This window comes from Clavelina lepadiformis, chromosome 8 (genome assembly GCF_947623445.1).
Source record: "Clavelina lepadiformis chromosome 8, kaClaLepa1.1, whole genome shotgun sequence".
NCBI lineage: Eukaryota > Metazoa > Chordata > Ascidiacea > Aplousobranchia > Clavelinidae > Clavelina > Clavelina lepadiformis.
Window position 1 is genome coordinate 19,118,253 of NC_135247.1, and position 24,930 is coordinate 19,143,182.

The window sequence follows — 24,930 nt, forward strand, 5'->3', positions numbered from 1 at the left end:
ATGCTAATATGTTGTGGTTTAGCAGAAGCTATCAGAAGAGTTGACATATTCTGCATACTAGGCCTAATACTTCAAATTATTTGTTTCTCTGACACAACTGATGGAGTTTTATGAGAGTGTTTAGGAGAAAATGGAGTAGAATAGCTGACACGAACGAAAGTTGTGTTACATTTGGATTATTTCCTGTGCATTTCTGAAAAAGGAAGCAAAATTTGACATCTTAAAAGTATTCCGTACAGTCCCCGATGCTGTGTTGATGATCATATTCGATTGAAATTGTGGCATTTTAAATTGATAAAAGAATTTGTGAAGGATTATAGAGGACCTGCCAGTGGCACTTCTCATTGATCATGGCTCTCACAGTGAAATTATTTCTACTTGTCATTTTCTTTGTTTTTACAAGTTCTGCAAAATCAGGTGAAAATATGTGCTGGTATTTAGGTATCAATCTCACTGGTTAAACTGTATATTACTCAATCATTTTGTTTTTTGTGCCAGCTTCTTGTTTATAACTAAATGTCATGTTTGACGACAGTACATTGTACAGAGTGGCTTTTTGTTCGTGTTTGTACGAGCTTGTTGGATGATTCCCACGATTAAACCATGTACTTAGCAGTTTGTCAATAGCATGGTTAAGTATTTGGAGAGCAATCAATGGCACATTGACTAAATTTGGTGGAAAAACTGCTAAAATGTGATCTAATACCTTAGTTCGATCTTTTGCTAACATAACGAAAACTGAATGTCTGTGTATTTGGTGCTGCTACAGAAACATTTTTCAGGATAAAAAAAGAACTTCTGGTTTATGCAATTTTATCTGTCTCTTGGTTAATTATCATTTATATGCTGATTGAAGACTGCTAGTAATTATGTTAAGAATTTACTACAACACAAGCGATACCTTGTTTGACTTATTTTATTTCAATATATCCAGAAGTTTCCTGTCCATCAAAAAGTAATGCAGCGAACCCTTGTCAAAATCATGGAACTTGTGTTTCGGTTCCGGATGGAGAAGACTTTTGCAGGTGACAAAGCCTTCTTCTTTCTACTCGCACATTGTTTTCCAGAGCAGCTGAACGCAGTACATTATTATCATAGCAAACTAGCAAAGTATCTCTACAATTTATGTTTTTGTTGTAATTTGGACAATTTCTGTGATTCCAACAACACCTTTCATGATATAATTGTTCTAAAATCATGTGGGTCTTTGTGTGACTTGCAAGTATGTAGCCCCCCCCTAGCTTATCTTGGTCATAGTTTCTTGGATTTGCAAGATAAGGCCGCGCTGCTCGTTTCGCTTGGATAGCAGTGCTGGAGTGGACCACTCTGCCTTTGTTAGCTGATATCACTGAGAAAGCTCTCCAAAGTCGCCTCGTCTGTGGTAATCTCACACCGCTTGGCAAACATAGTGCCCTTAAATCAATGAAGTGGCTTCCAGCAGTTTAACTTACCAGTTGTCCATACATTTTGCTCTGTGGTAATGTTACATCCCCAATCACTGTTAACATATTTAACTTATTGCCGCTTGCCGCTTGTTTTCATATAAACATGCTCGATGTCCGCTTTAACGTATTGACGTCACTTATCCAACAGGGAACTGCGATTATATTAGTCATCCCGGCTGCAGGTGCAGCATAGGCTCGATTATAGCGTTCGGATTTCCACAAAGAATTTGCAATGTTGCCAATAAAAGCGCGCGCCTTTTTGAATTTAATTGTTTCGTCATAATCTACCCGCTGGGGCGTGAGGTTGCTAATTTTCTTTTAAATTTTAAGCCTTTGACCTGTTTTTTCGATGTGGTTGTCGGCCATTATTTCGCGCGCACCATTGTTTTCGATATTGAGGGAAAAACGATTTCGGATTTGCTTTCAATTGTGAAGCCATAAACACAACAACGAACGCTCGATTAGATGTGCGTTATTGTTTTCACGCAGGCGCTCTTATTAAATCGTCATCCATATTGCTTCAACTGCTCCTTTTCACGGCTCCATGAGAAGTGGGGCATTGGTAGATTTAAACATAGATGAACGGCGCAGTATCTCCCAGATGGTGTTTAATTCGAAAATAATATTTTCTTCAGTTTTGCTTTCGTCGCCTGGAAACTTGTCTGGGCACCAAGGTTTTCTTTTTTTGTAATTTGATTTGTTGCGAGTTCGATCAATTTGTGACAAGGCTGCTCTAATTGAGGGCTGGCGTATTACAACTCATATATGTGTGGGTACGTCTCCTCTTTCCATCCTATTGTCGGACATTAAACTATAAACCGAACTACAAGCTCGCTGCTATTCTCATCAAACAGTAAACGATTTCTATTGTGACGTTCCAAATTATATTGTGAGGTCACAATGAAATGTCATGAGAAGGCAACAACATGAAGTGTTCTCATCGAGATGAATCGCTCCGTTGAATTGTGGAAGTCATTTTACCTCGAAGTTTTTGTTCCGATGTCGGTGTTAGGTTTCATAAAGCGCTTGTAATGTTTGCCTTTCATTCCATTGTTTCAATGCTGGAGGAAAGGGGCGACATTAGTGTGTTGTTTGGATTATTCTGCCGAACAAAACTCATAAGTTTGAACCATAGGAAGGAATTACCTTCGGCTCAATCTGATCACGTTTTTAATAAATTTACGTCCTAGTGGTGGTCGGCATTTTTTGATTTTTATAAAGGTTACAATTCACTTGTCGTGCCATTTATACAACTTCCCTAATGGGAAAAAGTGTTTAGCGCTGCTGTGCCTGGGTCAGGTTTTCGAATAAGCACTTGTTGTATTTTCATTGTATTCGAGTGGTTGCGCAATTACTTTTGTAATATCTCAAGTTACCAGCCAGCGCATTCCTGACTCTCTCATTGCGCTCTTCTGTTAACGCTTGTGCGCTTTTAAAGGAATTACCTCTCGTCGGTTTGTGAGTCAGCCCGGGTTTTGTTACCACCATAAGCGGCCGCTTGCCCAATTCCAATGACGGGTTCACTTAATATACTCGCTGCTATATCCGCAACACCATGCTGTGATGCACATCCAAACATCGATCTTCTGACATTTTTACGTCTGTATTTATCGTTTATGACGTCGCAATGGAATTAACTGTCGTAATTGCCAGCTTTCTTTTGTAATGAAATTGATGGTGACGTAGTGCAAGTAATATCGCAGCGACTTAAGTTTTCCTGATAGATTTGATGAAATTTTTTTGATAACATTTTTGTTTGCCTAACTTTGTTGACAGCCGCGCGCTCCTTGTAATATATCGTACATATTGCGGCCGCCGCTTAAATATTCACCAATATGTAACTGGGACTGATTTCAGCGATAAATTGACTCGGTATGGACGTGGCCGCGCAGGTTGATTGCCTGTTTTCTACGTCACAATGATCTCATAATAAGAGCTCTGCCACGAAACTGGCTCGTATTCTATTAATGGTTTCCTGTCCTACGCAGAGCTCGTTGGAAGGAGAATGTTGTGATTGTGTTCCAGCCTTGTAGTGGTGATTCCTTATAACTTGTGCATAATCCTCTGTATCTTGCGCTTATGTGTTGTACTGCGCTTTTACGCAGCTTGGTCCAAATTTCAAATTTCGTTCGCGTCCAAATTTCATTTTGTCGGATTGTGCAGTTGGATAAAGTTTTCAATTACGTAATATTTATTTGAAAGTAAAAAATAATGTTCCCTGCTTTCACATCACTGTCAAATCTCTTTCCCGCTTCACAACAAACGCCATACCCACAACTTTCCATTTCACCTTGCCTGCCTATGACGTCATAGAACCAGGAGACACGGTTGATTGATTTTTGACAGATCCTTTATTTTGAGCTTAAGTTGTGGCATGTGGGCGAATTATGTAGGTGGAGCAGCACGAAGCTATATTTTGTATTTATGTGAATACCTGCTAGGAACGGTGGCCCTTGACGTTGAAATTTCTTAATGATGTCATTATCACTGACGTTCCTTGTCATTGTGTGGCTGGTGTCGTCAAAAATTAAATGGTTGATAAAAATTGGCGGGTTCGAGAAAATATTTCGTCTTTTATCTGAAAGTGCGGGTTGAAAGCTGTCGACGTCAAAATTGAACAGCGGCGAGTGAATCCACGGGCAGGTGTTATGCGGGGGTTGTTATGAAGCCGGTAGAAGCCTGTGGCTACATGTGGACGTCGCCGTCGTTTCGTTATGACATGGACTTGCGCTTGGAAAAGGTTCTAAGCATCATATCAAGCCGCCTACCAGCCGAGTTATTTTTATACGCTCTGGTGTTGTTCGTGTCTCGGCGTCTTCTATCGCTACGAGGCCTCCGCTTATTTCACCACTTCTTCATGTCGGCTTCGTTTAAATATTTTTACGGGGAGGTTACTTTCGCTCTTGTTTGCGCGCTTGATATTTCGCGCTACCGTCTGCTGTGTTCGCTCTCCAACTGCGTCAGAGCTAGAAAATCAAATGAAGTTTTCTCGAAGACTCACCGCTGTCATCAATTTCTCTGCTGGATATGTAATGATCGAATAATACTGTATTGTGACGTTGTACCGCAACAGAGCGTGACCTGGTTACACATCCTCGTGATATTGGCGCACGCGCAGTTGTGAACTAACAGGAGCTTCGAACGTGTTCGACCATTTCCTCGTCTTCCGCTATATCGTGGGAACCAACACGAAGTCCTTCCTCTCAGCTTTGGCTCGGACCAGCTTCTACAACGCCAAGTTCTTCTCAGCTTCAACCATGCCGTGAGCTTTTAAGCGGAAATCGACGCCACGAAGCGCTTGCTCTTCTTCAAGCAGATCGTGGCGTTTGTTGGGGCTGCAGTTGCGACGTAATGCTTCGATTCACACACAAGTGCCATCTAACGTAACCCCACTGCCCACTTCTCGCTTTCGACTAATCGCGGTTTTGGTAAAATGCCGACGTCATAAACAATAAGGGATCGGAAACAGATGTTTTACGAAATTATCGCCGACTAACCAAGTCGTATCGGTGGAAATTTATCAGCGATTAGAAGAATAATTTGCAAATATATCTATAAACCGAATGTATCAATAAATGTTTTCGTCTAAGGGGGTTGAAAACTTGAAAGGAGTGGTGCGTGGATAGATCGATGCCTGGGGCGGCCAATTTTCTTCAGTCAACTGCGCGTTTGTGTTTGGGAAATAATTTCGTTTAATCACAGGCTTCAGCGGCAAGGTGCGGCATTGACCTGCGCAACTTCACCACGAAAATTTCCTTGGAAACTCGCGCCCACAACGTCCTGTGAGGCCGGGACTAGTTACACACAGCGTGGGCTGGACACGTATTAAGTTTAATTACTTGATTAATATGCTAAATTGCTTGATATCAATCTCTGAAACACGGACAAGCTTGCTGGTTCTTGCGGCGTCTGCTGTGTTGGTTTTACGGCAACAACAGGTTGCAAGTGCCGTCACATTTGATGATGGTCGTTGTGATGATTTATCAAATTCAACGCAGCTACTTGCGAATATTCTGCGTCAACTGATAATTTTCAAAATTTTTATCATTCCATGTCTCCCATGCCCCATGGTGTGTCAGGACCTCGTCTATGACGTATAACAGCGATTTTCGCCTTGTGCCAGATGTCACCATATCGCCGCGTTTCTGTCTTGCATGAATGACACGTCCTGGGTCGCCCTCACCCGCTGCGTGTGTTGAGTCGGTTTCAACGAACGCTGCTGTCATACAAGGGTACACACACACACACACACACACACATGGTCTATCACAACACATCGCACAGAATTATCTTAAATCTTCAACTCTCAAAGCTTTGGCGATCACTTCACAACGTTGGTTGTTATTTCGAACATTTGTCGCGATGAAACATCACCTCGGACTGTCGTAAGCGTGAGAAAACCTTGGGCTTATCTTTAAAGGAGGTAGCTTCGAATGCAGTCGGGCGTTAAGCGTATTCAGGAATTTTAATATCACTGCCGTGGGTTCTTTGTCCTACTTGCTATTTCGAGTGGGATTTGTCGGGATTGTTACGTCACAGCCCTGCAATATGACTCGTGTGTGAGGCAGAGGAGTCTCAACAAAATTGACTCTGCTTGACTCGTACGAGCTCCTTCAGAAACATTCAATCTTCCCAACGACGCTTCATCTTTTCTGGCCAACTTGCAGTCGAACCGTCGGTCAGAGAACAAACACTTACAGGCGGAAGTGTTGCTCTGTCAGTGGCAGTTGATCGTGACGTCACCGATATCAAGTTTGACTCTCTGTTGCCTCTATCGGTTGCAAATACGTCATCGTTAGTGTCGATGGACTGCGAGGTACAAGTTGTAAGTGTTGAGATGTTTCCACTCCACCGCCCGAGGTCTGGTATATGTTGCATGCTGCTGCATCGTCGTTGTGTTGTGGACAGATTATAGATCAACTTAACCTGATTGGTCAGCTACTTGCGGTACAGATCACGTGATCGTTTTCCCACGCTCGTGCGTCTTGCGTCATAATCCCATTCTAGAAAGCTGCGTTTGTGCGGATCAGTTTTATTCTTTTAAAAGCTGTAAACCCACAGTGAAGGCCCGATCACGACCAGACTTGGGTACTTTCAACCAAGTATGAGTTGATTGTTATCTTTTATGGTGTTTATCTTAGATATGTGATGTCTATGTCGTGACCTTTACCTTCCCCTCAGACGCGTTTTTGCGATCATGAAGTGTTGCTCTGATTCCAAAGATTTCTGCCTCATTTTAACATCTCTTTGTGACGTTAATTTGACGTTTGACCCAGCATTGAGCTGGTTCTACTTCGGGGATGGTGTAAAGCGGTAATTTTATTCCCCAGTGCTTGCCAACAACTAAGCTTAAACCGGAAGTTATGTTTGTTGCGTCACGAGCAAAAATCGTTTAAAGAGTTTCTTACCTTAATACAGACCCCGGAATAATTTAAACCCTGTTTAAGAATTCTGCATAAAAATTTTTGGCAACTTCTTCACTTTTAATGATCGTATAATGACGTCATTTCTGTGCCGGATCCCGTTCAAATGACTTGACAAGCGAGCTGCAAATTTGAACAACAGTTCAAGATGAATAATTGAAAAACAATTGCCGTTGGTCACATCTGGCCCTGGTCGGTGTGAAGGGAATGCGAAACCCCGCTCATGAATACTTGATGCCGCTGTGAGCCGCAAGTGTTAACATGTTCATCCGCATAATTGCACCACGTTCTTACACGTAATAGATGACCCATTGTGACGATTACAATAATTTGTTGTGTCACAACTTGTGCGAACCGAGCATTGGAACGGCTTAGCCGCGATAATGACCTTGAACCGGGGTTGGTTTATTTTTTCAAGCGGTAATTCGCAGTTTTTGAAACCGAGTTGAACCGGCAATGCGGTGCTGTACAGACCCACTGCGAACTTCGATGAACTAAATTTTGTTAAATTGCAAGGTTTGAGAATTCGTTGATTGCGTGTGCAAGGAATTAAGCTTAAATTAACCGCGTCCTTTACGCTTGGCTGATTCTCTCCTAGATCTGGACAGCTTTACCCTTTCTGTGGTGACGTCACATTATCCACGGATCGTAAATTCGTTAATTTCGGGATCTTCGCTATTTGCTGGGAATTCTTGAATCAATCGGTTATGGTCGTCCCAAGTGGGCGATCTGTTACAGTGGTCGATTGCTTGATGGTGATTTGCGGTGGGGACATGAGAGAATGATGATCCATCCCCACCGCGTTCACTTTCTGGCCATTTTCTTCCTATATCTGTGCTTTAAGCATACTGTGGGTTCGTATTTAACATGCGGGTGTTACCAGGATTAGGCAAAGGTTGTGCTAGCACGATATAATAGACCAATCATAGCAACGCGATGAAAAGGTAAATCGCTGTTTATCCTGGACGCGCGTCACGTGGAAACCCAACAATGATTAAAGCGAAGTCGCGTTCAGAATTCTTGAACACAATTGCTCTTAAAATACCCGACCAATTAGTTACCGGTTAGTTGCTAATAGTTGACAGAGACAAAAAGGGTCCAATTACTCTCATTCACTTCGTCGCTTTCTCTCTCCGCTCATCCACTCCAACGCGACGCGGAAGTTGTCCCCTCGTATCAGTTAGGAATCACTCGCTTTTTATTGTGATGTCACAATAAGTTTTCCTGTGTGATTTCAACGATTAAAGCCGCTGGGTGTGTGTCGAGTTTTGTAAAATTTATGAAACGGATATTACGTCATATGTAGTTGACGTGTTCCTGTTCACATCAGGTGATTGGATGAATCCGATTTTGTCCAAGTGTTTTCATGTATTACACCATAATCATGCGTTGTTCATGTGTTAACAATTTTAGTTCTAATTTTTCTTGTTTCCTTTCAGCTGTCGACCCGGGTGGGGCGGAAGGTCATGCGGAGTCAGGGACAATTCATGTCATCCCACCCCGTGCCAGAACAAGGGTATTTGTTGGTCGGAGGGCGCCAGCAACGATGTCCAGTGGCATTGCTACTGCCCCGGATTCGGCGGCCGCTCGTGCGAACATATTTGCGAGTGCAGGAACGGAGCGAAGTGCGCTGATGACGGCATGACCTGCTTGTGCCGCGAGGGATACACCGGTAATATACACTGGGTACTGCTATGTGCGTGGGTCACGCATGGTGCTGATTTTTGTTTTCCCTGCAGGACCAAAGTGCACGCAGGTTGACTACTGTGTCCCGAGCCCGTGCCGAAACGGGGGGCGCTGCACCTCCCTGGACAACGCCTTTTCATGCGAGTGCGCCGCCCAGTGGCGAGGTGACACTTGCGAAACAGATGTCGATGAATGCACTGAGATCTCTGGGTTATGTCGGGTGAGTGCGGGGCGTTGGTTAAACTTTTAATGAGCTCGGGACTCAAGTTCTTCCATAGATGTGACGTAACTGGTTTGTATCCACGGTCACTCTTATGCTTCAATTCTCCTCTCTCAGTCGAACTTCGCTGAAATTCCTTTGAGGATTTGTTGTTCTTGTCTATGTTTTGGACTGTTTGTTATTAGAACGTCAACATTCTCGAGTGTGACGTGTCAAAGTAAACAATTCATAGCGGACAGTCACGTGCGTTGGTCCATATTTTCGCAGAAATTGGATTGTCCGATACTTTGATGTCGTTGTTACAACGTCAACACGCATATAGTTGTAAATTTATGACGTAGCAAAACGCAATAATACCTGTCGCGCAGATCTTTTTCAAGAAATTGTCAAGGATTCAGCAGCGATGCGACTCTTAAGCAAGTTCCTGGGATATTTTCTTCATACTCGCTGTGTGATTTGTTGTCTGTGGCGTCATAATGCTCGCGCGGTGTCCAATTGAAATTCGGTTTAAAATTTCACTTCAAATTATTTTTGAACACTCGCATCACGAATCGCCGAGTGCCCTCACAGACGCCGCTCGCTCTCCACATGTTCCAGCCGCACTGGATTATTACGTATTTATGAAGTCACAATACTTGGTAGCTGGCTCTTGTCGAGATTCGCTTCAGTTCCGCGCGCGACCCAGCACGCACACACGTGCCGTTAATTTCCAACGCACGCACCGCAAACGCTGGTCGTGGGAAAGTTGAGTTTTAAAGCGCTCTGAGAGGTTCGAGCGAGATTAAACAAAGCGATCGCGTCTTGTGCTCTTTCGCGGTCGAAGCGGAGAAAACCAACACCAGTGCTAATTACGCGCCGCTCCTATTGTGTTGTCATAACTTAAACGAATGTATCGGGTTGTTTGCTCCCGACCAAGCTCTTATGTCACGCTTCACTGCACGCGCTTGTCTTTTATGTCTGGAAATGTTGGAATAAAACTTTTCACTTTTCGATATTCCAAATCGATTTTCATAGATTTGACCAGGTTGCCCGGTTACAGACGACTTACTACGAAAAAGTTGAACAAATGGAGGATATTAGCGTGGTTAATTCCTTTCCTTGTTTGAAAAAGCTCGATGTTTATCTGCGGTCAACCTGACACACTCGCCCTTCATTAAACAAACCCGACATGCCCCTCGCCTTAGTCTGCCAGGAGCTCGCAACAGAAGTCAAATTGTCTTTCTCTGCCAATATTTGCTCAAGTCAAGAAGCACTTCATAGTATTGGTGCGGTTGGCAGCCAATCAAATCCTGACGCGCTTCAATTATCCCTCGAATGACGTATTTGATGGCTTGAGATGTGATTGGTTCTAACTTCGTCATATTCCGTTGGCGATGTGCTGTTAATTGGCTCAATATCAATTCTAGAATGGCGGCACCTGCGAGAACACGGTGGGTTCATTCAGCTGCATCTGCCCCGGAGGACACGGAGGGGAGAGATGCGAGGAGCAGATCAGGGGCAGGACTTCGACTCCTTGCGGCTCCAACCCATGCGGATCGGGCGGAGTGTGCACTGACATCGATTCAAGCTCATACGTATGCTCATGCCACGCAGGTACGAGTGAATTTGGTTTTTGTGGAAAATCTTGGCAACCAACGTTGGAAATTATTTTTCCTTCGATGCAGGCTACGAGGGAACCAATTGTGAAATGAACGTCGATGAATGCTTGAGCGGCCCGTGCAAGAATGGCGCCACCTGCACTGACGCCATAAACTCGGTCGTGTGCCAGTGTGCGGATGGGTGGATGGGTAAGTCGCCTAAGTCGCCTGCTTCCTGCACCTGGTGAAATTTATCCTCATCTTCACTCTGTTTCAACCCAGGTGCGACGTGCGAGGACGATATGGACGAATGTTCAGTCACATCCAACGCTTGCGTCAATGGCGGCACTTGCATCAACACTGACGGTAGCTCATTTTCTTGTTTGTTCACTCTGTTGAGGGAAATATTTCTGCCCAACAACCTTCCAGTGATTTGTGATATTCTTGGCAAAAATGGGTGTAATTTACCCCAAAATCTCTTTCCAGGGTCGTACAGGTGCATTTGTGTCAACGGATGGACTGGGGATGATTGTAGCGTCAACATCGACGATTGCGCCACCAACGCTTGCTTCCTTGGCGCCACCTGCCACGACCTCGTCGTCAGCTTTCGGTGCGAGTGCCCGTACGGCAAAGCAGGTTAGTAGCCTTCCACCTTATGGTGTGCTCGCTCTAGCGCCAGCCTTTTATACCGGGCTATATTTTGTGATGCTATTTTTGCTTCCACGGAAAGTCAAATGGAATCATTGAAGAAAAAATTCCATTACCTCTGTCTCCAATAAACGCTGCGTCGTTTCCTTCATTGGTCAATTCAGGAGAAACGTTTCCTCGATAGTTCTAGAACGTCGCCGTCGTGCGCATTCAAGCGTGACGTGGTCTTTATGACGTAAAATATTCTCATAATTTCCTTTTAAACGAAGGTATGCTTTGCCATCTTGATGATGCGTGTGTCACTGACCCCTCTCCCTGCGCGGCGGGGGCCACCTGCGACACGAACCCCCTAAACGGGAACGCGATCTGTACCTGCCCGGAGGGATACACGGGAGTCAACTGTTCGACGGACATCGACGAATGCGCCCTCGGTGAGTCGTAAATGGCGGTGTTCTTGGTGCAGTTCTATGATTTGGACGACGGAACAGTGAGTTCAAAATATTTAGTTCGCCGCGCTTAAGATTTCTATGTGACGCAGGCGACAACCCGTGTGAGCATGCCGGCTCATGCGTGAACGAGCCCGGAAGTTTTACTTGTCAGTGCGTGGAGGGTTACACGGGACCGAGGTGTGAGAGCAACATTAACGAGTGCGATTCATCGCCGTGCCGGAATGAAGCGACGTGCCTGGACCAGATAGGAAGCTACCTCTGCGTCTGTGGTCCAGGTCAGTGTTGTTCGTGGACTTGACATTTGAGCCGGGTCGCTTCGTCATTTTGATCTTTGAACTTGAACTTGCAGGTTATACCGGCGATGAATGCGACCGCGAGGTCGACGAATGCGACAGCGACCCTTGTCAGAACGGCGCTGAATGCATCGATTACGTGAACAGATACGAATGCGCTTGCACTGTCGGTGAGTTGCCGCCTCTTGTCTGTCTCTTACAAGCCCGGATGCAATAAGGTTATGAGCTTGCTGGCGGCTGTTATTTTAACCTGCCCGTGTTCCCAACCAGGGTTCACCGGCGACAACTGTGAGACTAACATAGACGATTGCGCGTCCACTCCGTGCCAAAACCACCTCCAGTGCATCGATGGAATCAACGACTACACTTGCGAGTGCCAGCTAGGTAACGACGCGATTCTATTATCACGTCACCATATCGCATTGATCCTTTGACTGATTGTGCTGTGACGTAGGTTTCGATGGAAGAAACTGTGAGACGAACATAGACGAATGCGAGTCATCGCCGTGTCATTACGGAACTTGCGTCGATGGAATCAACAGGTACCTGCATTGCTTTGATAAAAATGATTTTAGCGCAAAGTTCTTATCATTTTACAACGTTATATGTGCTATGATAAAATATCGATTCCCGGAGCGACGACTTCATAGAACAAAGCACGACCGGTTAGACGCCGCAGACTTATCACCTTGTTCTTAGGTTCACCTGCGACTGCCAAGCCGGTTACGGTGGTGACCTCTGTCAGGGCCAGGTCAACGAGTGTGAACACAATCCATGCCAGAATGGTGGCACCTGCATGGATTTGGTCGCCACATATGAATGTGATTGCCCGACCGGTACCTCTGGCACCAAGTAAGTGACGCCACGATTATTACGCCACTCATCGCGGCTCAAGACGCCAGCACTGACAATGTTTAATTTCCAGTTGTGAGATCAACGTCAATGAATGCGCTTCGAATCCCTGCGTGAACGGCGCATGCCTGGACGGCGTCAACTACTACACCTGCGACTGCAACCCGGGATATACCGGTAAATAGATTATGACGTCACTATGGAGTGAGGCTTTTGCGCTTATTGAAGTTTCGCTTTGATAATTCTCGAAGGAGATTTCGCAAATATACCTTCACCGGGGGAATCGCGCTTCACATGAAGATTAGTTTTATCAATAACTCCGCCATTTTCAAATAAGTTTGGGCGATTTTGTTGAAAAAAATTAAAAGAATTCTTGGTTAGAATTGTTGCTGCTCGGTCCGAATTATTTCTGAAATTAACTCTCTCTCCAGGACTTCATTGTGAGGCGGATATCAACGAGTGCAACTCGAACCCGTGCACCAACGGGGGCACCTGTGAAGACCTGGAGAACGCCTACAAGTGCCATTGCCTAGCAGGTACCTAGCACCTAGCATGCTCCAATGCACCTGTAGGATCATGTTGTTCATTAGAAATATTTTTCTTCACACTCGCCAATCGCGCAGGTTACAGCGACCACCAGTGCTACACCAACATCGACGAATGTGAAAGCAGCCCTTGTATCCATGGTGATTGCGTTGATGACGTCAACAGGTAAGCTGCGTGGACCGGTGTGAAAATATGAGATGTGATATTTTTCGATAAAAAAGGAATTTTATCTGCTCGTAAATGGCCGTGAATCAAACCGAGCTCGTTTTCCCACGCCACGCGATTCCGGTTCGCCCCCCCATAATGCCGTGTATAGATATCGCTTCCTGCTTCAAATATTGTCGATAATGAGTCGTTTGATAAATTTTTATTGACTGACCTCACATAAACGAACGTTTGCATACTGAGCGCTAAATAGCGTGATCGGGATTATGACGTGATAACACGTCCGACTAGTGGTCGTGCTCATTTCTTTGTTTTTCATCAGTTGCCAAAATTCATTGTAAGCAGTTGATCTTGTTATGAAAAATAATCTTTTTACGTCGATCATCGTTTATGACGTGCAAATCGGGATTATTTCGTCGTAATCGTTCGAGCATTATGACTGGATTTCACTACAAGGTTAAACAAATACTTAGAGCCTGTCAATATAACTTCGGCTTAACTGTCTTCCAGGTACTCATGCGCCTGCTATGCTGGATATGAAGGCGACAATTGTGAGCACAACATCAACGATTGTTCGTCATCACCATGTCATAATGGCGCCGTCTGTGTGGATGCAGTTGACTCGTATTCGTGCAACTGCAGGCCAGGATACGAGGGTAAGCGCATCAATCGTCGTTGGTTTAGGTACCACATGTGCTTATGACGTCGTAATGTTTATTATACGTCATAAAAGGGGTCAATTGTGAGAGTGACATCAACGAATGCGCGCCTGGTCCTTGCTTGAATGGGGGTACGTGTTCGAACCTGATTGGTCGTTACCAGTGCGCTTGCCCGCCCAAGTACACAGGTGAGCCTACCACACGAGGTCGCCATCTTCCCTTCGATTGCATTGTTTATTGACAATAGTCGTCGATGACTCCTTCAATGATCGCTTGTTACCGACTCACAACTTTGAATGTTTCAGGAGAAAATTGTCAAACTGCCTTGACCCCGTGTGACCCCTCTCCTTGCCAGAATAGCGGTCTTTGCACCCCCAATGCTGACTACCTCGGCTACACCTGCACGTGCGCGTCTGGTTTCCAAGGTAACGTCTTCTATTGTTATTGGTCGACGTTGTTATCACGTCACCATCGCTTAGTATCGATGTTTCTCAGGTCCCACGTGCGCGAACGATATCAACGAGTGCGTGGAGTCTCCGTGCTTGAACGGGGGGCGGTGCAGGAACCAGGTACCGGGGTACGTGTGCGAGTGCCTGGCCGGCTACTCTGGGGTTAATTGCCAGTCCGACATCGACGATTGCTTGCCAGGTAAGTGGCTGCGAATTCCTCATATTTGACCCCGTCATGGTCCTATAAGCCCCTCAATAGTGGATTAAGCTGGCTTATGTTCACACAGACCCGTGCATGAACGGCGGCAGCTGCATCGACGAGGTCAACTCGTACAAGTGTCTCTGCGTGAAAGGATTCGACGGAGAGAGATGCCAGAACGAGGTCAACGAATGCGACAGCGGACCCTGCTTGAACGGAGCCACCTGTCAGGATTACGTAGACAGCTACGTCTGCAACTGCGCGGTAAGTGATAACGTCACAGTGACATAGCTGAATGAATCGATTCTAAGCTGGCAAAAATTTTCAGGCCGGATTCAAAGGGACCAACTGCGGGGAGAACATCGACGAATGTACGGAGGGGGCTTGCGTGAACGGGGGCCAGTGTGTTGATGACGTCAATCAGTATTCCTGCAATTGCTTGTCTGGATTCATTGGTCAGCTTTAAGCGGTTACCTTGCACACTACAGAGTAAAAATGTCATTATTCACCTCCTGAAATGTTGTTATTTATTACATCATACAGGGGACCATTGTGAGCAAGATATCGACGAATGTGCGTCATCACCATGTCATAATGGCGCCACTTGCAACCACGGAATCGATTCTTTTACTTGTTTGTGCCCTTATGGCTTTACCGGGACCACGTGCTCTGTAAGTATGGTGATGTCACAAGCGACATCGTTTGTCAGCAGGTATCAAATTATGACGTATTATGTCGTGTGCAGGAACTTATAAATCGTTGCTCACCGAGCCCCTGTGTAAATGGCGGCACCTGCACACAGTCTGGCACCGACTTCAACTGCATTTGTCCCACTGGGTACACCGGGACTGTATGTGACGTCCCTGACATGTCCTGCTCGGCCGCGGCCTCGTTGAAAGGTACCGCATGGTGCTTCTGCTACAGTGCTCGTCTGGCGTCTGCTAACCTCTATTTTGTGCCTAGGCGTCGCCATTGCAGAATTATGCCAACACAGCGGCCAGTGCCACAACACTGGCAACACGCACTCGTGCACATGCCAGGCCGCTTACACAGGCAGCTACTGCGAAACCAACATCGACGAGTGCCAGTCCCAGCCGTGCCAGAATGGTGGCTCCTGCAATGACCACGTGGGAAGGTGGGTGACGTCATGAGTAGTTGTCATCGTTCTTTTGACGTCATGCTTTAAGTTTGTTGATGTCCGCAGTTATTCGTGTACGTGTGTGGCGGGCTACGAGGGAAGCAATTGTGAGACGGAGACGGACGAGTGTTTGTCCGGTCCCTGCCAACATGGCGGCTCCTGCATCGACCTGGTCAACTCATTCAGTTGTTCGTGCCCGGTCGGAACCAGCGGTGAGCACCTCCCCGGTTGTCTTTCTCCCTCTAACTCTATATGACGTAACAATGTGATCTGCGCCCAGGTACCATGTGCCAGACGAACGAGGACGAATGCCGGAGTTCCCCCTGCTTAAACGGGGGCCTGTGCAGGGACGGGGTCGGTTCCTTCACTTGCGATTGCGCCGCTGGATACGTGGGACCCAGGTGAGCTCCCGACTGTGGTGTGATGACGTAATAAGTATGAAGGAAATTACACTTTTACTTATAATACTCTTTGTGTCGTCATAGATGTGGCGGTGACGTCAACGAATGTTTATCGCAGCCATGTGAGGTGGAGGGAAGTTTGAATTGCGTGCAAGGGGTCAATTCTTACTCGTGCATTTGCAATGAGGTTGGGAGATTTATTTGAAATATCATCGCAGAATCATCCTATGAGCTCGGTTTTTTGTCAACCTTCGTTTATGTGACGTCACACAGGGCTACACCGGCGTGAACTGCGAGAAGAAGTTGACCAGCTGCAGCACGATGCCGTGCTTGAACGGAGCGACCTGCACCGACGACTCGTCTGAACCGACCGGCTACAGATGCAGTTGCGCCCCGGTGAGTATCGACGCTGCTTCATCTCGGTTACTCTGCTCGTGTGCGCTGGGTTCGAAGTGTTTGTTGCGATCGTTTGTAACAACCGCTTCATCGGCAGGGATTCCGCGGTACTACTTGCGAGCAGGCGATGTCCATGTGCGCCGGGGGTCAGTTTTGTTACAACGGAGGCACCTGCGACCAAGATGCACAGGGGGCGCAGTTGTGCTTGTGCCCGGCCAACTACAACGGGGACTTATGCGAATATTACATCCCCGGGGAACCTGCCGGGTCAGGGACCAGTGACGTAGACGTTCCCGAGGAAATACGTGAGTTTCGAGCTCTGCTGTGATTTTTGCTCAGTTTCTTGTCATCGGTAGAATAACGCGGTGTCCAACCGTACATCAATATTATGACGTATATCAATATTGTGACGTACATCAATATTGTGACGTACATCAATATTATGACGTATATCAATATTATGACGTATATCAATATTATGACGTATATCAATATTTTGACGTAAATCAACATTATGACGTTTTTCTTCCAACAGCACAAGTTTGTGGCGATTCTTTGTGTGAAAGTTTGAAAGGAAACGGCCAGTGTGACGTAAGAAATACAACAGATTTCTAACTATTACGTTCTTTTCATCTCTATGAGCTCATTAACAATTCCTATTTCATTGTTCTTTAACATTATATATGACGTAACAGCTATCATTGTGAAATATCGTCCAATAGGCGCAGTGCAACAACTATCTGTGCAAGTACGATGGCGGCGATTGCTCATTGGGCAACACCGACCCGTTCTCGAAGTGCCCCGATGCGCTCCAGTGCGACAAAGTGTTCCGGGATGGGAGTTGCGATGAACAGTGCAACAGCGAGGAGTGCCTGTTCGATGGAAGGGACTGCGAGGAACCGGTCGAACCCTGCCCGTGAGTTCCTTGTGTTGCCACATCGACAAGTTCCGAGATGCGCTTTGAACACTAAACATCTTGCTTAATTTGTTGCACAGGACTGGTTACCATGACTACTGCAAAGGCAATTACGCGAACGGGCACTGCGACAAGGGATGCAACACTGAGGGCTGCGGGTGGGACGGACTCGACTGCGATGGGGAATACCCGGAACAGAAAGCGAAAGGCACACTGGTACTGGGTTCGAATCCCACCCTTGCCATGGTGAGACTATATGGAAAGTAACAATTGTGTTCGTTGATAGATCATAGAAGTGGTGATGACAGCAGACAGGCTTCGCGAAATGAAGACGGATTTTCTTCGCACGGTCGGCCAGATCCTGGGCGCAGTGGTCGAGTTCCAGCTCGATGACTACGGTCAAGCGAAGATAGAGGAGATTGATGTCCAGGTTTGTTACGTCAGCATCAATGCTCTTAACCGTTGTTACGATCGTGAACCTGACATCTGATGCGCAGATCTCCCGGAGGCGTCGATCGCTTCTCCACGTTTGGAGCTGGGTGCGAGAAGGGGAAACCCCCATGCAGATGGCCATATCGAACGCCACTCATGGCGTAAATCACCGGTTTAAACGAGCGTCGGCATCATCCGTATCTAAGGTTGGTTGTGACGTGTCACTTATACCAAGAGACGTTATTACTCATGAGTCATGACGTCATAGCCAGGTAGTAGGTTAACCTTAAACCGCTTGGTGGCAGGCTTTCCTTTACGTGAACAACCAGAAGTGCGAGCAACTGCGGCGCCGTTGCATGGATTCGTCGACTGCCGCCTCGTACATGAGCGCGCGGGCGGCCACGTCGACTCTGAGCAGCGGATACGAGTTCAGGAGCGTGGAAGCCACCGATGACGGACAAGAAGGAGGAAGCTCGACCGGATACATCGTCGGCGCAGCAGGTATTGTGACGTCATACTCCTTCAGAGCGGGCGCAATGGGGAATCTTGTCGTTGAATGTTTGAACTTTGAGATTGTCCTTCGCAGCCGGAGTGGTCCTAGTGGTCGGCATAATAGTCGTGCTCACTCACCAGAAGAGAAAGAGGGAGGCAGGGGCGCTCTGGCTTCCTGAGGGATTCCAACTCAGCAAGAAGCAGCGCAAGGAACCGATCGGGCAGGACGACTTCAACCTACAGGTGGGAAATCCCCTCACGATTTAATCTTGGGCAGCATTCCACAACTTTTTACTTTTGCTTGGCAGCTGTTTATTTGTGAATGTTTTCAGCCGATGGCAGGGACACCGGGCACCGAACTGAGCCACCCTGACTCCGGGGCTGGGGTCCCGTTCCTCAATAGCTGGGGCGACAGACACGTGCCCCAGAAAGCGGGTCAGTATCAAGTGGGAGGTGATTCACAGGAACAAAGCAGAACATTCCTTCAGGTTTGTCCCGCTCTTGTCGCCATCCCCGCTAACTTGTTCCGCAACTGCAAATTGTTTCATTTATGACGTCATTATAGAGCAACGGAAATGCGTCCGGTTACCTGAGTCCGTCGTCACGTGGTTCGAACCGCGATGACGATTTGAAGGCGGAGGCGGAGGACTCGAGGCAGTGGACGCCGCAGCATCTTGAAGCCGCGGATCTTCCTAGGAGCGGAGCCGCATCCGCAGTTACGGACTTAACTCCGCCTCCCCAGGTTGACATGAACGCTGACGTAAACGCGCGAGGTCCAGGTGCGCATGATTGGAGAATAGTTACGTCATAATGAAATATATTTTGACTTTGTGAAGTTAATGGCAAGACTCAATGACGTAACAATGCATTTAGACGGAGTGACTCCCCTCATGGTCGCATCCGTGCGTGGGGGAGGAGTGGAAACTGGGATCAGCGACGACGAATCGGCGGAGAGTGGAGACGGGGCAGGTGGCGTGGAGGGCAGTGACAGCATGATTGCTGGACTCCTGCTGCAGGGGGCCTCTCTCAGCGCGCAGACCGACAGAACAGGTTTGCCTTATCAGTACTTTATGACGTCATTATCACGTCTTTATACGTTATATTTGTCATAAACGAGTTGCCCTGGTCACACACTTGCAGGTGAGACCGCTTTACATCTGGCCGCAAGATTTGCACGCGCAGACGCCGCCAGACGTTTGTTGGACGCTGGCTCTGACGCCAACATCCGTGACTTGACTGGCAGGACGCCACTCCATGCAGCAGTGGCGGCTGACGCCCAGGGTGTGTTTCAGATTCTTCTCCGCAACAGAGCCACCGACCTGGACGCAAAGTAAGTTATCTGTGATGTCAGTTCGTGCCTCTTGCATTCTTCCTTGCTTCATTGTTGAAATGGTTTTAGAACAAACGATGGGACGACTCCGATGATCCTGGCATCGAGGCTGGCCGTTGAAGGGATGGTGGAGGAGCTCATCAACGCTCATGCTGACGTTAACGCAGTGGACGACCACGGTCAGCTAATAACCTCTCAAATAAGGCTCTGTGAAAATATTGTCGGTTGGTTTAATGGCAAGTTGTAACTGATGCGACGTCAACAGGAAAGTCCGCGCTGCACTGGGCTGCTGCTGTCAACAACGTTGAGGCCGTCTCCACTCTGCTCCGAGCCGGATGCAACAGGGATGCGCAGACCGAGCGGGAAGAAACTCCCCTCTTCTTGGCTGCGAAGGAAGGAAGTCGTGAATCTATCCGAGTGCTCCTGGAGCACTTTGCCAACCGGGACATCACAGACCACATGGACCGGTAAGTACGATGTGTGACGTCGCTTCGATGTGTGATTGGTGGATGAGCTCCCTCTTGTGACGCAGGCTGCCGAGGGACATCGCTCAGGAGAGACTCCACACCGACATCGTGCAGCTCCTTGATGAGTTCAACCTCGTCCGAAGCCCACCACTTCCGCCTGGTCACCTGACTTCACACATGAATGGACATGCAGTGATGCGTGACCCGTACCTCGCCTCACAAATGAAGTCTCATGCAGGTGAGTGATCACGATCATGTGATGTTATTCATTTCACGAACAAGTTCAAATGTTAAACTGATCCAACTTGCAGCTGGGAAGAAGTCGAGACGACAGAGCAGTCGTCCGGATGGCAAGTCGGCGAGAAGATCGAAGAAGGGGTCAACCTCCCAAGTGTCGGGGTCGTCTGGAACAAACCCCGACAGCATTTCCCCCAACAGCGTGGGGACACCCCCTAACATGGGTGGGGTTATCTTGCACCCTGGCATGGGTCATCATGTTGACAACAGCCTGTCTCCGGGTAACACGTCACTGTCGTCCCCAGCAACGGCATACAGCACCGACTCCACGCTCTCCCCCCCAGCCCCGATGGGTCCCCCCTCGAGCCGACCCTTCCACCCCATGCAGCAGTACAACCACCAGATGGTGCCCGGTTTCAAGTAAGCATCTCGTTTGTTTACGTCACAATCTGGTATTGTCACCTCACATCACGTTCTAGTTTGCTACATAGGCATGAACCGGCCAACCCCCCAGTTGATTGTTACGGTTCATCGAACACTTCGTTTGTTATTCTGTCTCGCTTCACTGCACACCGCCTTCCACCAATAAGGTTCTGTGTTTATGTCACATGGCATTAATTTCTTGGAGTTGGTGATTTTTGTTGAAAATCTTCGTTTATGTTCGGGTTTCATTGTTCAACCAAACACAATTTAGCTGCTTATTATACTTTTGTTTCTCACGTTCAGCGCGATATGACGTGGCACAGGCAGAAGCGCTGATCTTTTAGTTTTTCTCTTGGTGTTTATGCGATTTTTCTTGGGATTCGCCACTCAAACGGTGTCCACAGAACTTTGCTTTTAATTTTAATTAGATTTAAAAACTTTTGTTCAAAATCAGTTTTATAACTTATTATAAGATAATATTTATAACTAAACCAGTTATAAGAGCAGCCTCACAACACACTCACCCCTGCCTTACCGCGCTTATCGGGAAGTTTGATGCATTGTCAATGCGATGTACTGTTCAGTATTTTGGTAGAACTAGTCTAGGCCGACTTTGCCAAACAATAGTTTTAATTTGCTCCACTTACAACTTGAACAACAGCGCCATCCAGCGAGGTCCCAATGAGCGTATGATGATGTCATATGGCGGAACTCCTCCGAGACTCTCCCATCAGCCTCAACCAGCAGGTGTCGCATTCATGGGACGTTCCAACGATCACGTGCTAGGAAGCCAGGGTGGCATGGGGTTCCAGATGGGTCATGTTCAGCCTGGGAAGGTAACTTGTAGCTTGTGCGCTCTTTCTTCTGCACAATTCTTCATCGTCTTGTTTGATTTTTATGTCTAGGTTCCACTTGAATGGGCACAGAGAAACACCGGAAATATTCATCACGGTCATCAGGTAAGTTGCTATAATAACAACAGTTTCGTGGCTTCAGTTTGTGCTTGGCGCCGCCAGTAACCAGTATATTACGCCAGATGTACAACGGCGGCATGCCACAACACACACAACATCCCTCGCAGTCGGTTGCTCTTCGCGCACTTGGACTTCCGGAAACTCATCATCAACATCCGGAAGCTATTCACAATGATCAAAGGAGGTTCGTTCTATGACGTAATAAATAAATTTATGCAGTTAATTGGTGAAATTTCATATCTTTGATCTGTACACACAGGTTTTCCGATGTCATTACTTCATATAACCATCAGCATCACCATGGCAACCTGCCCCACCCCCACTCGCAGCAAGTGCCCACCCACATGGGGGGGAGTCATATGGGAGGATTTCCCCAGCATCAACATCACCCGTCGAACGCAGCCGCTCAGTCCCCACCCGTTCAGGTAGCGTGTGCAAGTGTGACGTCATTATTAAGCGACGTCGCCGGTATATTTCACAACGATTCAATCTGTTTCAGATGATTTATCCTACTCCTCCGTCTGACCACACGATGTCGCCATCTTCCGGGTCGGAGAACCTTTCTCCTCCCATGCACCTCCTGCCGACCAACAAGCATCTTGCGGTAGGTGTCGGTGACGTCACAATCGTGCTCTGTTACGTGAAGAGTGATCGTGAGAAAGTTGTTTCTCTTCTCAATGAAATGTCACTTTGATTGAACAAAATATTTCTCTAAAATTCTTGAAATAAAACTTCTGTTGATCTTCCAGATTGAGAACGCCTATGAGACCCCGAGCCCGGATTCCCCGGACCCGTGGTCAAGTTCATCTCCGAGAAGCAATTCTGATTGGTCGGAGGGAATTCGAAGCCCCACCGATCCCATTCCAGGGCAACCCGCCCACATGGGGGCAGCACACAACCCCCATCATCATCCACGCAGGGGCTACCCCACTGTAGCATGAGCCACGAATCAATGTGAATGTGGCACGGCCACTTAAACTCTTATTTATATATGGCGCGACCTTCCAAATGGCGGCGCCGCCACGGTCAAAACTTTCTTGCCAGCCACAGATCACTGCTCGAATGAAGCAGCAGCTTCCTGGGAAGCCCGGAACAAAGTCAGTATTTCTGCGGGAAATCGCTCCTTTTTGTACAGTCGATTCTGCCTCGTCAAGCCGGTTTTGGGGTTGCCAAGTGTGCCTTTTGATCAAAACACTGCACAGGTCCAATGAGCCTTGCACTTGCTAAGCATTCGTTTAACATTTTACACCAAGCATTGAAGAATAAGTTGGCCTTGTTCAATTTCTTTCGCCATCTTCTCACACACTTTTGGTTTAATTTACACCTCGTTTAAGCGACCAATCCAGGACCTACGTTTTATACATCTTAGATATAATTGTGATCGTTCAAAGGACATTGTGACGTAGACGGCCAAAAGTTTGTGGGTGTTTTTTTACTTATTTTTATCAACCAGTATCTTTTATAAACAGATTTTTCTGTTTTTGTACAAAGTCGTTTGTTGCAAATTTTATCGCAGGTTGTTTTATGTATTTCTCTTTTTAACCGATTCTCAACTTGAAGCAGCTCGCCTGAAATTTGAAACTCAGTCGAATATCATAGAAGCGAAAGAAACGCATTGGGCAATTACACGATACTATGATATATCTCCACATGAGATTTTTATGTTCTTGCATAAAAACGTTTTGTGCTATTTTTCTACTTTCTTCAATTTTCGTGTTCTTATTATGATGTCATAGGAGGTGCTTGTTTCGTGCATATCATTGTATCATGAAAGCAAAGATGTTTAAACACCGAAGCATCTTCTAATTTTTGGAATTCATGATGAAGCGAAAGTTGACCCTGAAGCTGACTTCGGTGGCGATCAAGGTTTTTTCTGTAAATTTTTATTATGACGTCATTGTCTTCCGCGGTATTTGCCGTTTGTAGACCACGTGCTTACCTATTCTATTTCGACCCGTGTTGTACACTCATATTGTTACGCAATAAACAACGTCATTTAATGCCTGTATATAATACAGTGACCGCTGGTTAACCGGAGATTGTGAGTCGTGTGTGTGTTTTGCGCGAGCAATTAAATTTGCAAAATGCGAAGTAATTCTGAAGCTTCCTTCGACTTCAAGGTAACGAGCTTCTACCGGGTATGAAATACACTTCAACAGCAGCAGGAAATAAACTTTTGCACGTTCGAATCGTTCCAAATCCGTATTATTTTACCATTCCAACATTGACCATGAAATGTGGTGTTTTACAAAAAATCCTACAGAAGATTCCAAACTTGTCACCAAGTGCGAAGATATCCGTGTTTTTGGCAGAATCTTCACAACGAGAGGCAATAAAGTGTGGTGGCAGGAATAAGTTCAGTAAAATGGTGGAGTAAACAACCCTACACCTGAGTAATCGCACTTTTCATGAGATGGGAAAACAAATTTAAATTTGTGGAAAATACCGATGCTTCAAGACAATTTTGAAAGTTGGAGCAATAGTTATTGATAAAGTTTTACAAATTTTTGACTAGGAATTTCATTACGTGGTTTGGGTTAAGATAGGATGACCTTGTATCATAATCAGGCATACCATATTTCTGTGATTGAAAACTGGGACGCTTCAGAACAACGAGCCTAATCAGATAAATGTGGTTCATATTTTACAAGGAGTATGTAACTATTTTGGATTCTTATCGTCAGGGACAACTAAAGTAGTAAGACACCAAGAAAAACTAAAATAATTCATTTTACTAGGAAACAAAACAATGTTCAAGCATTTGTAAATTTACATAATCGTCCAATCATACTTTTCTGTAGAAAATACTTTCTTCCAGAAGTCTTTATTGGACTTTATTTTCTCATACAAATCACAGCAGGAAAAGTCAGTGTTAATTTTGCAGGTGATAAGGGCTTTCACATTCAAATGGTTTTTGCAGAAGGAAATGCAAACAAGTACCGGAACCGATACGAAATAAGTTCTTTCAATAGCCTAACTGCAAAAAGATCACCTCTTCCTTTTAGCCTACTATTACTGAACTAGCGAATGTGCTAACAATCAACCCACTACTGGACCAATTACCCGCTACAATGACGTAAGGATTACTTTCACATTTAACACAACGAAACAAG

General features: G+C 46.3%; 1 protein-coding gene across 1 annotated transcript; it reads left to right on the top strand.

Moving 5' to 3' along the window:
* LOC143468455 (uncharacterized) lies at positions 1-23,854 on the top strand. The gene is made up of 52 exons (XM_076965677.1): positions 1-417; positions 935-1,025; positions 8,308-8,540; positions 8,608-8,774; positions 10,181-10,367; positions 10,439-10,561; positions 10,634-10,717; positions 10,838-10,987; positions 11,269-11,430; positions 11,538-11,723; positions 11,798-11,911; positions 12,012-12,125; positions 12,196-12,283; positions 12,441-12,593; positions 12,667-12,770; positions 13,025-13,129; positions 13,217-13,304; positions 13,815-13,960; positions 14,038-14,151; positions 14,269-14,388; positions 14,459-14,611; positions 14,700-14,875; positions 14,940-15,066; positions 15,155-15,282; positions 15,357-15,510; positions 15,575-15,746; positions 15,816-15,961; positions 16,030-16,150; positions 16,235-16,337; positions 16,424-16,546; positions 16,644-16,851; positions 17,082-17,137; positions 17,269-17,462; positions 17,543-17,678; positions 17,749-17,892; positions 17,960-18,100; positions 18,200-18,395; positions 18,481-18,629; positions 18,719-18,874; positions 18,952-19,165; positions 19,260-19,436; positions 19,527-19,716; positions 19,786-19,895; positions 19,982-20,183; positions 20,249-20,421; positions 20,495-20,840; positions 21,505-21,679; positions 21,749-21,802; positions 21,880-22,001; positions 22,077-22,242; positions 22,317-22,421; positions 22,567-23,854. Exons 1-52 carry the CDS (start codon positions 351-353, stop codon positions 22,756-22,758), a joined length of 7,605 nt encoding a protein of 2,534 aa, XP_076821792.1. The 5' UTR covers positions 1-350; the 3' UTR covers positions 22,759-23,854.
* Positions 23,855-24,930: the final 1,076 nt, after the last annotated feature.

Excerpts from the sequence above, each read along its gene's own strand:
- LOC143468455 (XM_076965677.1), top strand. The coding sequence starts at position 351 with ATGGCTCTCACAGTGAAATTATTTCTACTTGTCATTTTCTTTGTTTTT. Across the intron at positions 11,431-11,537 it reads CATCGACGAATGCGCCCTCG|GCGACAACCCGTGTGAGCAT; the intron begins GTGAGTCGTAAA and ends TATGTGACGCAG. Across the intron at positions 19,896-19,981 it reads TAACGCAGTGGACGACCACG|GAAAGTCCGCGCTGCACTGG; the intron begins GTCAGCTAATAA and ends CGACGTCAACAG.